Source organism: Schistocerca cancellata, chromosome 9, assembly GCF_023864275.1.
Source record: "Schistocerca cancellata isolate TAMUIC-IGC-003103 chromosome 9, iqSchCanc2.1, whole genome shotgun sequence".
Classification (NCBI taxonomy): Eukaryota; Metazoa; Arthropoda; class Insecta; order Orthoptera; family Acrididae; genus Schistocerca; species Schistocerca cancellata.
This window is the reverse complement of record NC_064634.1, coordinates 394,111,743-394,127,111: the sequence shown is the minus strand read 5'-3', so window position 1 is coordinate 394,127,111 and position 15,369 is coordinate 394,111,743. Positions and strand designations below refer to the sequence as shown.

Here is a 15,369-nt window from a genome sequence, read left to right as displayed (position 1 = left end):
ATGTTTCATCCCATTAGTATTTCATAACAATGTATCACCCAAAGATATAGCGGGATTGCGTTACAGCTTCGTGTAGGATTTCACTGACGTAGCTAAATAAAAGTAATCATAATCTGCCACCACGTACAGATTCAAGGGTGAGCAGGAAAATCTAAATAATAACTTTTTGTTATATTTCTAATTTAGTTATTGTTTCTTTCATCCAAATTTCAAACGTATGTGACACGCAGTATGCATCACTTGGCATCCATAGTAGGAAATATGTCACCATATTGGGAGTACAGAACCTCTGAAAATTCTACTGCGTAATCCGAATCATTGCACAGCGTCACTAAACGAACAACCTGAGCAGAGGATGCATTATAAGGAAATATCATCCACAGAGCAACATTGTGCGATGCGGATTTCACTCGAAATGCATAATTAAGAATTCAGGTTTCAAGAATTCTACAGCTTTGTTCTGTGTAAAGGAAATATGGAATAAGCAGTAACCTTAAAGAAAAGGGAACATAAATTAGCTACAATGTCTAGTAAACAATGAGCGTGCGAAAGGATACTGAAGCCAATGCTGCTAGGAGTGTCTGGCTTGCAGTTTTGAGACGTATGTGCTAAGTGGTAGTAAAGTCTGATTCTCAGAGAGCTCAGTACCCCGGGCTAATATCGTCGAAAGATGTAGGTTACTTGCTAACTCCGGCGTCTGATGCAACACGTTTTTTGTTCGTACCGCAGTGTCTAGGTGAAATGAGCGGCGCTATAACCACAATCTTTCCAGTGAAGGAAAATACACGGAATTACAGGCACGTCACACTTTCTTACTCGCTGGAACATTGTCATGTGCACAGTATTTGCAGAATGAAAGTCACTTGAAGAAACTAAAGTTGTAACTAAAATATCAGTAATCTACTCCTTCACCGGTATTCAGCAGAGCTAAAAAGATACTTATTGTAACGACGTGTAGTGTTTTTAGCTATTGCGAGAGTTTAAAGAATCACAAACACACTTTAGAGTATTTTTTTATCGATATTTTACATGTTTTGAGGTCATCAGCAACATTATTCTGTCGAATACAACCCTAGAACTCGCCACTGGCGTGTTTTTACACACAATCAATTTCGCTGTTCCTTGAATTAATTAGTTTACAATTTTGTAGTGCAATGTAGGACAGGATCGCAATCTCAGTGTTCGAGCTGTAATTGATATAATCAGAATACTTCATTTTCGAAATACCGTTTCATGGATACTGCAACCAATTCTATCGAAGGAAATAAGTGGATATGGAATTTAGGCAGTTTTCTCATTTTATTGCATATTTATAGCATTAATTGTGTAACTTAAATAAGTAAGAATAACAATAAAAAAGAACTTATCAGGACATTACTTAAGATGTCACGAACGGATAAATATGAGAACTACTGCACAGCTAGTCACTTTTGTAGACTGTAACCCAAAGGTCCGCCTCCTTCATGGAGTGGTCAGTGTGTATGACTGGCATGGAGCGGATCCGGGTTCTATTCCCGGCCAGTTCTGAGATTTTCTATGCTCAGGGACTAGGTGCTGTGCTGTTCTCATCATCATAGACTGCGCAAGTCGCTCAGTGTGGAGTCACCTGAAAAGACTTGCAATTTGGTGGGCGAATTTCCTCAAGTGGGAACTCCAGGCCTTCAATGCACACGATCATTTCATTTTATTTTATGTAGCCCAGAATACAATACCAAAGAATACGGAAAGGTCGAAGACATACTGGATGAAGATCTGCTTACGTCCACACAAATGTTGGGGAAGAAAATTAGATATTTATTTTACTAATGAAAGGGAAACCGAAGAAAAAAACAGGCTAACTCCCTAGCATTTATGGACCCAAAGAACACTTTCGACACTGTAAAAGTGGATAATATTGTCATTGTCCTTCATGGTTGGGGAGAAAGTACAGAGAGAGATGGATAACGTAAAAACCTAAGTGAAAGTAGTATTAAAGTGGAAAGTCAAGTGAGATAAATTTGTGTTGAGCAGGGTGCTTAGACGGATTTGCAGCTGACCACCACTAACGATGAACTTGTCTGTGACAGAGCAGTGATGGACGAGAAAGAATGGTGCAGCCCTTTACGTGAGGAGTACTTAGAAGACTGCTTAAAGGAACGGGCAGCATACCTGGCAGAGAATGTTGTTTCAGAATAGGGAAAGCGAAGAGAAAGGTGGCTAAGAGTAGTATAATGGAGAGTAGCTTACTTAACATCGAAACTGAGAACGATACAGATGTCCACTTAAAGAAAGAATTATCGTATGTAGAAAGTAAGTTCACGCTAGATAACTGAAGCAAACAAGCTGTCTGAAGAGGGTAAAGACAGACGAAACAACCTTGCTTTCATAACACGGCTCTGCTGGTATATGTGTTGCTAAATGGCTAATCCGGTACACGATCCCTGTTCCAAGTTGTCTGTCCAATGATAACTCCCATAGTCAACAAAAATTTGTTTTTTAATATTACTTGCAATTATTGCCGGAAATTAGAAACTTAAAATGCTATCATAACTTACTCATGAAAAGATGTAATGTTACATTGAAGGTTTAACACAATAACACTAGTATTAATGTTAGAAACTGTAAATGTAACTGAGCCATCGTAGTTCACTACCCCCCCCCCCCCCCCAAAAAAAAAAACAAATACTACATTCATCCAGTATTTGAGGATGAGAGCGCTTAGTGACTTCCAACAAAGTTTACACAATTTGAAACCTTTTCGAAACTTGTTCTTGTTGATGCCTCCCACAAAGTAATGAAAGGAAAAGAAATTATCGCCTTCTATATATTCGGTGTTCATGCAGTACGGCTTTAGCATCAGACATGACGTTTCAATTTATTTCCCCAACAGATCTTACATGAACATTTAAAGGAATTATACGTTTCTTGCTTAACCAAGTATGGTTCATTAGCCTGCAGATTTAGTACTTCGAAACGAACAAAATCGGAGTAATTACGATTTTCCATCTTCAAGCATGAAGGATTCACACATTTAATATAAAATATTTCACTCGATAACTTATTTGTAACGCAGTCAGACATTTGGCACTGTTTCATACATGCAAGTTCGATCCGTTAAAGAATAGCGGTTTTCTTTTGGGGGAGAGGGAAAGGGGTCGGGGAGTTGGATGGAGTGTTACTGCTGTGAAGTTCTTGAAAGTAAAACCCTGGAGTATTGCGTCTGTGCAAATGAAAAGTTAATCACCAGAAATCCGGAGAAGAGAACGCTGGAAGGATATGAAATAGGATCTTACTGATAAAAATTAAAAATTAAGTGAACAGACAAAATGACATAAATCAAGTCTATAAAAAGATAGGAAAGATGTTTGTTGAAGCCTCTTACCATATGACGGCTAGTTAGTTTTATTTCCGCTACGACACCCAGGCATACAAAATTTGGCTGTGGAAAGACCAGTAATAGGAAAGAAAGGTTAGGGAAGTCCAGGACAAGGATGTGCAAAGTACGTTGAGGATTCTGAGTTCAGCAGTTACACACACAAATCTAAATGCTGTCAATTCAACTGAATACCTAGGGACTACAATTACGATGATCGCTTAAATAATGCTGTGAGGAAGGCAAACCAAAGACTGTGTTTTATTGCAAGAACACGTGGAACATGCAACAGATCTACTAAACAGACTGCCTACAGTACGCTTGTTCGTGTCATCTTCTTGAGTATCGCTGCGCGGTATGGGGTCCTTACGAGATAGGATTGGTGTGGGACATGCAAGTAGTTCAAAGAAGGGCGGGTCGTTTTGTATTACCGAGAGATAGGTAAGAGCGTGTCACAAATGTGCACAAAGAGTTGCTATGGAGCACGCGCAACTATATAAGACTATTTTGTAAAATGAGAAAAACCCCAGAACAGTTCCGTAATCCACAATCGTTTATTGTGTAGGCGACAGGGTTCCGGAACTTTTAAAGTTGCATCATCTGGTGTAAAAAATAAAATCTCTTAACCTTCAGAGGGCATCATCAGCCCATTCTTGTTATAGAACCTACGGTTCCGTGTCAAAACGATAGAAGGGCCATAAATTCCACTAAAACCGATCGCTCGTGCTACTAATGTTAAAAGATTTTATTGTTATAAAGGAAAAGCACCAGTTTGCTTTTGTAGAACAAAAGCAAACTGGTGCTCTTAAAAAAAAGGTTCAAATGGCACTGAACACTATGGGACTTAACACCTGAGGTCACCAGTCCCCTAGAACTTAGAACTACTTAAACCTAACCAACCTAAGGATATCACACACATCCATGCCCGAGGCAGGATTCGAACCTGCGACCGTAGCAGTCGCACGGTTCCGGACTACAGCGCCTAGAACCGCATGGACAGCGTGGCCGGCTGGTGCTCTTCATTTATTATAATGTTGTTCTACCAAGAACCGACGGAAGATTCTGTTAATACGATTTTATTGTTCCTAAACCGATCGTGTGCACAATAAAAGATTGTGGATTAAGCAAATGTTGTGCGGTTTGTTCGTTTTACAGAATGTCACGGATACGATGCGCGTATTGGGGTGGCTGTTATTAAATCAAAGGCGTATTTCGATCCAGCGTAATCTTTTCACTAGATTTCAGTCTCCGTATTGTTTTTTTGTCTTGCAGTCAGAAAATATGTTATTGATTTCCACTTGCATAGTAATTAATGGACTTCGTAACAAAATCATAGAAATCGGAGCTCGGAAGGAAATATTTAAGTGTTCGTTTCCCCCTCACGTGGTTCGTGAGTGAAACGGTACAGAAGTAGTCTGAAGGTGGTTGGATGGACCCCCAGCCTGGCACGTAAGTGTGAGTTGTAGAGAAGTCGTGTAAACCTAGAGGTAAACTTAGGGACGAACAGAAATGCACCAGGCAGGGAAAAGTAGCCATCATGAACACAGTCAAAACACTGATGACTTAGGGCAACAAGTTGACATGACAGGTGTATCGTGAAATACACATAGATTTCTCCCGTCGATGTTCATGAATGGAGATTAGAGTGAGAAGCAAGATAGCTTATTCTAATGTTCAGCCGACGTAGCGGTTATTGGAAATGGAAAGGAGGGATAAAGATTAATGATCAACGTATCGTTGACGATTTTCTTATTAGATACGAAACGCTAGCTTGGTTGGGAAAGGACATCGGATGTGTGATATTGATAGAAACCTTTCCAAACTATGCCTTAAGGGTGGCCGAACGTGATTTCAGTCGCTGTCCTTCCTAACGTAAGTTGAGTGTCCCAGGACTGCACAACTTCACTCATCATTACAGAGCACAATTTCGGAATGCAGAAAGATGTGGTGGGAAACCAGTTGCAGCGTTGCCTAGGGAAACACCACGGTTCAAATGGCTCTGAGCGCTACGGGACTTAACTGCTGTGGTCATCAGTCCCCTAGCACTTAGAACTACTTAAACCTAACTAACCCAAGGACATTAGACACATCCATGCCCGAGGCAGGATTCGAATCTGCGACCGTAACGGTCGCGCGGTTGCAGACTGTAGCGCCTAGAACCCCTCGGCCACTCCGGCCGTCGAAACACCATGGCTATGGCCTCCACTGATTCAGTGAAGCGGCTAATCTATAAGTAAATCATGAGGGCTGTCCTCACCTCCTCTAGAAAGTGGGTGCAGTAAGATAACCATTGAGCCACCTGGCTCGGCTCCTATGTTACACCTACATCTGCGTGTATACTCCGCAAGCCACTTGTGTGCTGCTTGAGGGTAGTATGGTGGGAATAGTTAGTGTGCCTTTGTCTCTTACGCCTTCCCTGCTCCATGCGCGACGTGTTGACTGGAAGAATGCTTTTGTGTCAGTGTGAGCTCCAATACCTATAATCTTACTTTCATAGTCGATTCGTGAATCATACATAGGAGGAAACTATATACTGGCTGACTCTTCTAGCGAGGTACTGTCTCAGAATTTCAGCAGCTGTGAAGTCCTGGAACGGAACTGCCTGGGCAGCACCTGATGCTTTCACGTTTTCTAAATAAAGCTCTAAGAAAAAGCGTCCTCTTCTTTCAGTCATCTCCGTTTCCTCTCTCAATTCTACCTGATACGTAGATGAGCAATATTCCGGTATTGGTTAAACAAGGGGTTTGTAAGCTACCCTTTTTGTGTGTGGGTTACTTTTCCCGAGGGTTCTTCGAACGGCATTCTCTGGCGCTCCCTTTACCTGTGGTTAGTTTTACGTGGTCGTTACAATTTAAACTGCTCTGACGCACACCCGTAGGTGTCTTATGCCTGTGACTGCTCCCAATGATTCTTCTGCAATCATCTAACCATATAATAATGGCGCCCACTTATGTGTAATACATTGGATTTATCTATATCGAACTTCAGCTATAAATCCGTACATGAACGTCGATTGTCTGCAGATCGTTCTGCATTCGCTACAATTTTTTTTCGCGTTGCGCGTATATATGTATTAGGTTGGTGCGTCAGTTTGTAGCATATATGTAACAGTAATGTAAATGTAATACGTCCAAGGCGTTCGCCCAAAGCTACTTTAAGTTCGATGGTTTCTCTCTAGTAACTCTCACTACTTGTTAGTGAGACCTCTATCCAATCACAAAACGGGTGTGATACGCGGTTCGCGAATTAGAGTGTAGAGCCCGTAGGCAGCCGAGCTCTACATACCGATTGACGAGCATAAACCAGGGAACACGTAAAATGTTTCGACGCATCATGACGAGAGGGCTCCGTCACGTAATTTACAGACTTCCGCAAAGTACAGCGGCATCAATAAGGCATATTCGTTTTGAATGGAAATGTGTGAGCAACGCAAGTAAAATACTCACCAGCTTCATCATTTTGCAGAAGAGGAGTGTAGACTTCAGCGATGAGAGCGAGGGACGGTGCGGTGGTAAGGCTGCGTGTGAGGATGGCCGGTGGGACGCGCCTTTTATACGCGGGAGCAGGCGAGTACGTGCGGCCACGCTGCCCCCACCAACACCCACATCCCCACACCGAGTTAACACCGGCCATTAATTACCGGCACCTTGGACCGTCTAGATAACCTGCTCGATGGGGGGAGCGAAAGACGCGAGCATGCCGATTTCTCAGTTTCGTGGCGGCTCTTGTAGCATTCGCACGGGCTTCCAGTCTGTCTCTTCGTGGCCCAAATTTTCTTTGTCGTTATCTCCTCGTCATACTAAAATCTCGCTCAAGTTTATATCATTTAGTAATCACATTTGAATTAAACGTGCAGGAATTAAGACAGTGTTTCAGCGTTCAAAACTGGTTAAAATGTAACTTATCAACGTAAGCATGCTAACCATATTGCCTCAGGAAAAGGCACTGCGCTCTTGTAATTTTTTTATATAATATGCTTTTGCTTCAACTCATATTAGAAGTGTTATTACCGAATCCGACTTATTACCTGGTCCTCATTAGATGTTCTGTGTAAACATAAATAAAAGTTGATAGCAGAACACTAGGAAACTAAATGACAAACTTCCGTACACAACTATAATTTTATGTGCAGTGTACAAATTGCGACCACAGCTGTTACTGTCGGACTGTGTCGTCCATCCTGATTTTTTTCATCTAACTTGCTTGGCGTTAAATGGAAAAGATATTACCTGATAGTTAATTTTACATTGTGAATATTCTTTATCATATTTTCGTGTTTAGAGATTTGCGAATTTCTTATCATTACGTAGTCAACTTTAGCATTCAGCTCCAACTGTTGGAGCGCAGATTCGTTTACCAAGTGAGCGTCTTGTCTGTCTGGACCTCTTCGGTTGAAGAGTTACTGTGTAACATATTCATGTAAGTATGATTGTGTACAGAAGCTAATTTGCTTTCCTAGTATTTTAAAACTGGCTTTTTCCTTCATTTGAACATACCATCTTCTGTTGAAGTAGTAATGACACCATTTGTGTGACTTTTTGCTGAAGTAATAAAATAAACGTAGTTGAAAATTTGAAATATCGTTAAAAATTGTGCCAACAATTTTAAAATGTTTCAACATCAAACTCTCCAAGTCCACAAAGTGTACCGGAAATTTAATGTTTCCTAAATATTTTAGTCCTGTTTTCCGCGTTATTCTAAATACTACCTGTGAATAATATCAGAAGGGGAACGGAAATAGACTTACTTAAAAATTGGTTTTAACGTGGCAAACGTGATAGGGTTTCGCGAAATTCAGTTAGGGGAATAGCGCCTAGTTTCGGCCTGTTAAATAAAAAATGGTATAAAGCTTTAGCTGTTGCTTTTAAATAAGGTATAAGCGCATAAAACCTTTATTTATGTTTGTTTTGGTGTACATTGTATAAATAAGATATCTGGCCAAAACATTATACAGCAAGAAAAGATTTTCGAATACTTACATTTCGAGATGTTAAAAAAAACTGCCGGGTAGTATCGCCCACTCTACAAAACATAGAACCTTAAATAAAAAATGGAGTTATCGTGGTACACAAACTAATTACTCTGTCTTGTTTTTTCAGGTTCTATGACAGTTGCGTTCAAAATTTCTTATTTGTGGTAACTAGTTTCGGATTACATTGCCCATTCTTAAACCATAGCCTTCGTTTCAAACGTTAGCATACATCTCCACCAGTTTACAGACTCACAGTAGCCATAACAGGTAGGTTACATGTACTGTATTCAGGCTCCATTAACATGACAAAGACAAGTAGCAAAAACTCCCGCCAAAAATACGTGGTTTCACATGCAACATCGACAGACTCTGAATGGTAATAATAATACATAAAATTTACTAATCCAAGTTGCTAGTGTTCGCTCCTACATTACGTTGGAACTTCACAAATTACTCTGTACATATATCAAATGCACAAGATAATTTTAAAAAATCGTCAAAAACCTGTCAACTTGTGGCTGATTGAACCAACACAACAAATTAAACATGTGGGCAGAGGTTTTCTGTTAGAAATTTCTAGGTGATCCTTCATAAAGTTTTGATAGAAATCATGATCTGGCAGTTTCTTTGGCTGTTTAATTTTCCGCCATAACTTAATCCAGTTTTTTGAACTCAATCTTATCTAACGACATTAACCTGAAATCTAAATCTCTCATGTCTGCTAAAAGCATTTCTTCGTAACTTTCTTCAAATGTTGGCTAGAAAAGATCCACCCGAGATGTCGCAGATGTCTTCTGAGTCCCTACAATGCTTTTAATCTCTTTTTCAATGTACTTCTAGGAACATTAAAACTAACATCAAGAGAGCCCGCCCGGCTAGCCGCGCGGTCTAACGCTCTGCTTCCCGAGCGGGAAGGCGTGCCGGTCCCCGACAAGAATCCGCCTGGAGGATTACTGTCGAGGTCCCGTGTGCCAGCCAGCCTGTGGTTGGTTTCTAAGGCGGTTTTCCATCTACCTCGGCGAATACGGTCTTGGTTCCCTTATTTCGCCTCAGTTACACTGTCTCTGCGATTGCCGCATAAACACCGTTTCCATGTACATGCACACGATAATTATTCTACGACGCAAAAATTTGGGGTTACACTCGTCTGGTATGAGACGTTCACGGGGGAGGGGGGGGGGGTCCACTGGGAGCCGAACTGCACAATAACCCTGGGTTCGGTGTTGGGCGGCGGTGGGGTGGGTAGACTGCTGTGGCCTGTTGTGGGGTTGTGAACCACTGAGGGCTACGGCGGGACGAAGCCTCTCCGTACTTTCTAGGTCCCAAGTTTAATACATACATACATAGACAATCAAGAGCACTTTCTATGATTTTGTTTTCTAAAACATTTGAAATCACTTGCTTCACTTTAGTCCCAGACCCCTCCCTTCGACCCTCATCACCATACTTTTTAATCAACCTTGATGTCGTACCCTAAAAGCAAAAGAAAGAAAAAGGTCGCTTACATGACCCATACCACCCGACTTTAGTATCGCCCATTTACCCTTGTGCCATTGCACATGGCGCTAACAGATTCAGGCTTGAGTGAGTGGAATTTCACTATTACAACTGCATCTTCATTAGACTACTTAAATAGTATTACTAGTATTACATTGCTTGTCACGCTTAGAAGTACAAACCAATGCTGAAAATTACACCGTTCCCCAGCTTTAACACTCAAAAATAAATAAAATTTACTCGAGACAAGAAATTGACAGATACGTCGCACAAGGTCTGCGTTGTTTCCGCTGTCTTGCGGAAAACACTGCCCGCTGTTTCCCTACTGTGAGCAGTACTTTTAATTGTTTGAAGTCTTTCTGTCTAATGATCTTTGAGGTATTGTACAATATTCCATTATGTCGTCATCAGTAGATTAGATCAGATTAGATTCAATTTTCGTTCCATATACCAAAAAATGAGGTGATTCTTGTGGTTGTGGAAGTTAGAGAGTATATCATAAAAAACATAAAACATTAGAGTATAATACTCGCTACCCTAATCAACTGTCAGGAGATTGTCATAATGTGTAGAATTCTAACAGCTGAAGCTGGTCTTACAATCCAGTGAGGAAAGAATCCATAATGTGGGCGAACGCGGAATGTACCATTCAGGCCTGATTACTCGTTGCCAGTCATTACGCGCTACTTAATGGCAGGAACCGCATATTACGCTACCTGAGAAACAGACAGATGACTATGTTTTTAAGAACAGTAGAATATTATAAGTAAATCAGAGAACCAGGTATCATAAGAAGAGGTGACAGATGATTAGGCATGCTCTTCTGGGGATTGTCGTACTCCACAGCAACATTGTCGTTACAATTGAAATGCAGCTACTCACAGAGGGTCAGTGTGGATTGTAATTATCGTATGGCAGCGAAACGTGGTAGATATTCTAATGTGTTACTGAGGAACCCATTTACGCTAGGAAAAATAGTTCTAATTTTGGCCACCGGACGCAAATATGGCGCTGTAAATGCTAGAAAGACATATAGATATGTTCACATATGTAATGGATTATGAACGGGGGATGGGTAGGAAAGATCAGACGAGTGAGAAAGGCATAACATTGATGTTATTATTAACCCCCGATTACACAATTTGTTCAGTGTGAGCACCGGAGACGTCGACGAGATTGGAATATCTACCTAGTTTCGCTACCATACAATAATTACAGCCTCTCTGGACCTCTGTGAATAGCTGCACTTCATTACTTGATTACTAAAATCAATCTACATTCGTCCGAAGAAATTCGAATATTATATGCGTTCGATGATAAGTGTATTACTTAATAAATTATGTAGTATCATTGAAAGACAGAGAAAATACACTATTACTTTTCAAAAAATTTCTCAGAACTTTTGAGGTTAATATTCAAAGTGTTTTTGCAGGCTCACATCAAATAAAAATGGTTGGAAATGGAAAATAACACTTCCATTTGTGTGCCTCTTTGGTAACTTCGAAACTACTGTAATTCGAGCGACTGAGGCCCGTTAAAAAACGGAAATCTGACAGTTACACCCAACATGAAGGAAGAAGTACAGAAGTCGGTGAACAATAGCATGTAACAGACAATTATGAGCATCGGATTTACACAAGGCATACACGACGTATCGTTTGCCAATAAGCTAAACATTTGCTTGAAACAATATAATGCGTGCAGTACGGAGAAGGCGTCTTGGCCGGAGAATGTAGCTATAAGGGCAGCCAAATTAAAGCGAGATACACGGAAAAAAGGAAATAAACTGTTCATTTTTTGACACTTAATCATCATAACTGTTAACACATTCAACCCACTGTGAGAGAAGACGACCAACTAGAAAAATGTTTACTGTTGCCTGCGAATCCGTGATTCAGGCACGCACCTATTGATTCGAATCAAATCGAGGGTCACGAATGTCTTTCTTTGAGGCTCGCCGACATGTTGCCAATGTTTTTTCGAGTTCGCTGCAGAAGTCTCTCTGGAAAGGATTTACACATCTTCCATACAGTCCCGAACCCTCCTCATTCCATTTTTTGGGAGCCCTGGAAATGATATTCGTGGCCGTTGATTTGAATCGGACGAAGAGATGTATACCTGCGTACAGTCATGGTTCCGTAGCCTACCGCACACATTTTTTCATTGAGGTATTGACTGTCTGGCCTCACAGTAGCATAAATGTCTGAACGATTATGGGGAGTACTTTGAAATAATATGGAGTTTACTTACTTTTTTCCGATTTGCCTGGTCTTCATTTAACTGATCCTTACGTTTATACATGCACTGAATATTCGGGAAAGATGATATTTAGACAAACATCGAACATTCCAGAATATTTAGACACATACATAACATATTTCAAGAACTTTCGGGAATGATAGATGCTAAATAACAAATAATTGCTGGTGGTCACATTTGAACTCGCGACCCGCAATAGATAGGCCAACAAAGGAGACCACTTGGCCACACTGCATGCGTAGCAGCTCTCGGCAGTTTTCAGGAGGTTTTTACGTCTTTAATTTCCCTCAAAGTTTATGATGCATTTCGTGAGCAGAAAACAAAATCTAAAAATATTAACTACCCTAAAGATTAAAAACGAGTCATTACAGTTTGTAGGTTTGCACACTGATCACATTTTCCCTCTTACTCACACTGAAATTTATCTTATTTGAAATAACAACATACAAATTTCGCAACAGCTGTAATTGCTGCCACAATGTACAAAATTCTGCAAAGGACTTGTTTCAAAGCCATGTGTGCGAAATTCAACTGCTGTATTACGGCACTTAACAACATGGCGAGAGAGATGGAACTTCCCTCCTCAAATTTCTGTTAAATGAATGGAAAGAATCAGTCCTTCGATTTCTCAGAAGCACTTAGACTGTGGGTCTCACACGTATGAATAGAAATTTCTAATTTTACTGTATGCTGCCGGTCGAGGTGGCCGAGCGGTTCTAGGCGCTTCAGTCCGGAACCGCGCGACTGCTACGGTCGCAGGTTCGAATCCTGCCTCGAGCATGGATGTGTGTGATGTCCTTAGGTTAGTTAGGTTTAAGTAGTTCTAAGTTCTAGGGGACTGATGACCTCAGATGTTAAGTCCCATAGTGCTCAGAGCCATTTGAACCGTTTTTTTACTGTATGCTAGCGGTTCCATCTAGTCAGAACGACTCCAGCGCCATACCTTTTGACCTTGATCCTTTTTCTTTCAGAAACGGAAGCTTAGTGTCCTAAAACATGCCACATGAATTACTATCGAGAGATTGCCGGCTAGTACACTAAATTTCGTCCGAAACGGTGCGTAGCAAGGTTTGAGGACGCCTTGTTAGATACATCTCCGTATTTCTCTATATCAACTCTGCATTCTAAACAATGACGTGCAGTAATTAATGCGATGCTGCTTTCTGAGAGGGTACCATAAATTTATTACACCAAACAATGGTAGGAATCTTACTACAGAAAGATTTCAGAACTCTCTCATAATCTTGCTCACCAAATGAAGCACTGACTTTCCAGAGACTCTTTCGACGACGAGCTTGGAGTATTATTGATGTTACACTATTGGTTAGTATTATATTTACTTTGTACGTTTACAGGAAACTCGTACAAATTTGCTAATACATACAACAGTATCAGACGTAAGTTTGTGACTTGCTTTGGATTTTACCGTGTACTATTATTGTTTTAAATAGATAAAGCCCTCAGTTCCGGTAGTGAGCAAGGTACGACGCTATAAGCAGATGTTACACGAAATCTCACTAACGATCAAAAACCTGGAAATTTTTTTTCGAAATGGAACGGTCCCAGAGGCGAAGTGGGTGAGGGTCAATAAACGATGCCCTGGCCACAATGTCTCCGTCACCAGAGAGGAGGAAATGGAAGGGTTACCTGGCCACAAAAGAATACTCATTTATTTTTTGACAAAACATAAAATGTCTTTCCCATGACGTGCCTCTGACTCCAAGATTTTAAAAGAAAAAGGGTTACGTACTAAGTGCGTGACAAAATGAAAAAGAAAGAAACGAAACGCAAGGGAGCACTTCTGGAACATGAACATACGGCCTCGTTATCCACGGACACCGCCGTCCATCTCCATGGCATGCCTTTTCGCATTGTCGTGTAGGTATCGCTATCTGTTCAATCTTCTGCATGTGGATGTGTCAAATTCATTTCCCATGAATGATCCAGCTGCGGGCCGGATCGTTGATGATGCTCCGCAAGACGTTCGAAAAGTATCGGCTGTACTTAGGATTGTTCACAATAGCACAATGACGATCGTTTAAATAGTTCCAGAAATCTATGACATCACCTCTCTAAACAAATAATAAATCGCGTGGTCTCTGAGCTGAGTGAGGACATTGCCTTTCGTCCCTGGGTATCCGTTTGGCCACCAGGGTCGACACATACAGAAACAGTTCACCCATAGATTTTGCTGTGTCACTTTGTGAATAACAGAATATGTGACACGGAAGCTTAAATTATTTACACCGCTCAGGAACCGTAGCTCTTAGTGTCTGACATAAAAATTTCAACTTGATACATCTCTCCGTTCCTGAGAAAAGCAGTCTTAACAGTCGGACAACAAAGCGATCTTATCGACGACTTAGATGCGGAATCCTGTAAAGAGGTCCGTTTCATAATTATCTGACTAACACGGTTCCTGCTGAAAGTCCAGATTAAAAAGCCTTATATAAACTAATTTTCATCAATGATTGTGCATTATATATTGAAACTCATACCAAAGACTGATATCCAATATTTCTGTATTTGAAGTAATTTGTTTCGTTAATTAATTCCAACTGCGAATGAAGAACTTATTATCGTTGCTTCCAGAATCTAAATAATATTATCTTTAATTACCAATATTTGTTTCCGTTGCTAGCACCAATATTAGGTATCTCCCTGAAATTACATTTTTACGGGTTAGTTAATAACAATCTTCAAATCGTCTTTCGGTTCCAGTGTGACATGAGATGACCTGTAAATGCGGCTAAAGTCAATTTCTTTGCAGCTCAGTGAATTGCCTAGGTCTGCTTAATACACTGAAGCCTGGAGTGCCATAACACGTTGGAAAACGAAAGAAAAATGACCAAACACAAGTTACAGTTGTGTCACAATTTAAAATGGCCCATAACAACCACTACAACACATATAGAACCTTGAATGGTAAGAAAAAAATAGCTTTAAAGAAGATTTTTAGTTATCATTATAGACAAACTTAAATTTTATAATCGCACGCTGCAATTGTACCCTCGCGTATCACTGGTTGAAATCAAATAATCCTATTGCGTTGTTTTTAAGTCTTTTACGCCTCTGATTGTTATTTGATTTTCTATGTACAATGTGTACCAAGGTCATTAACTACTTCATAGTAACGACGTAACTTCAAATATACGGACGCAGTGTCCCCTTTTTTCCCATTTGAGTACACCAGAGCTAAAGTACTTAGTAATGTTCTGTAGTTATACAGTGAAGCAAATTTTCAGCAATATTGTGGATTTTTTTTTCACAGTAATCCGTGAATCTACTG

General features: G+C 40.5%; 1 protein-coding gene across 4 annotated transcripts in view; it reads right to left on the bottom strand.

Annotated features, from left to right (window-relative positions):
* LOC126100828 (uncharacterized) overlaps positions 1–15,369 on the bottom strand; it is a 100,332-nt gene that overhangs the window by 37,673 nt on the left and 47,290 nt on the right. Inside the window, exon 1 of one of the 4 annotated variants that reach the window (XM_049911478.1) lies at positions 6,799–6,864. The exons of 2 other annotated variants lie outside the window; for them this stretch is intronic. In XM_049911478.1, coding sequence (XP_049767435.1) covers positions 6,799–6,810 — 12 coding nt within the window. In that variant the 5' untranslated portion in view covers positions 6,811–6,864. Of the gene's footprint in view, positions 1–6,798; positions 6,865–15,369 lie in introns of those variants that run through there. One more of the 4 variants, XM_049911477.1, reaches the window with a different exon arrangement.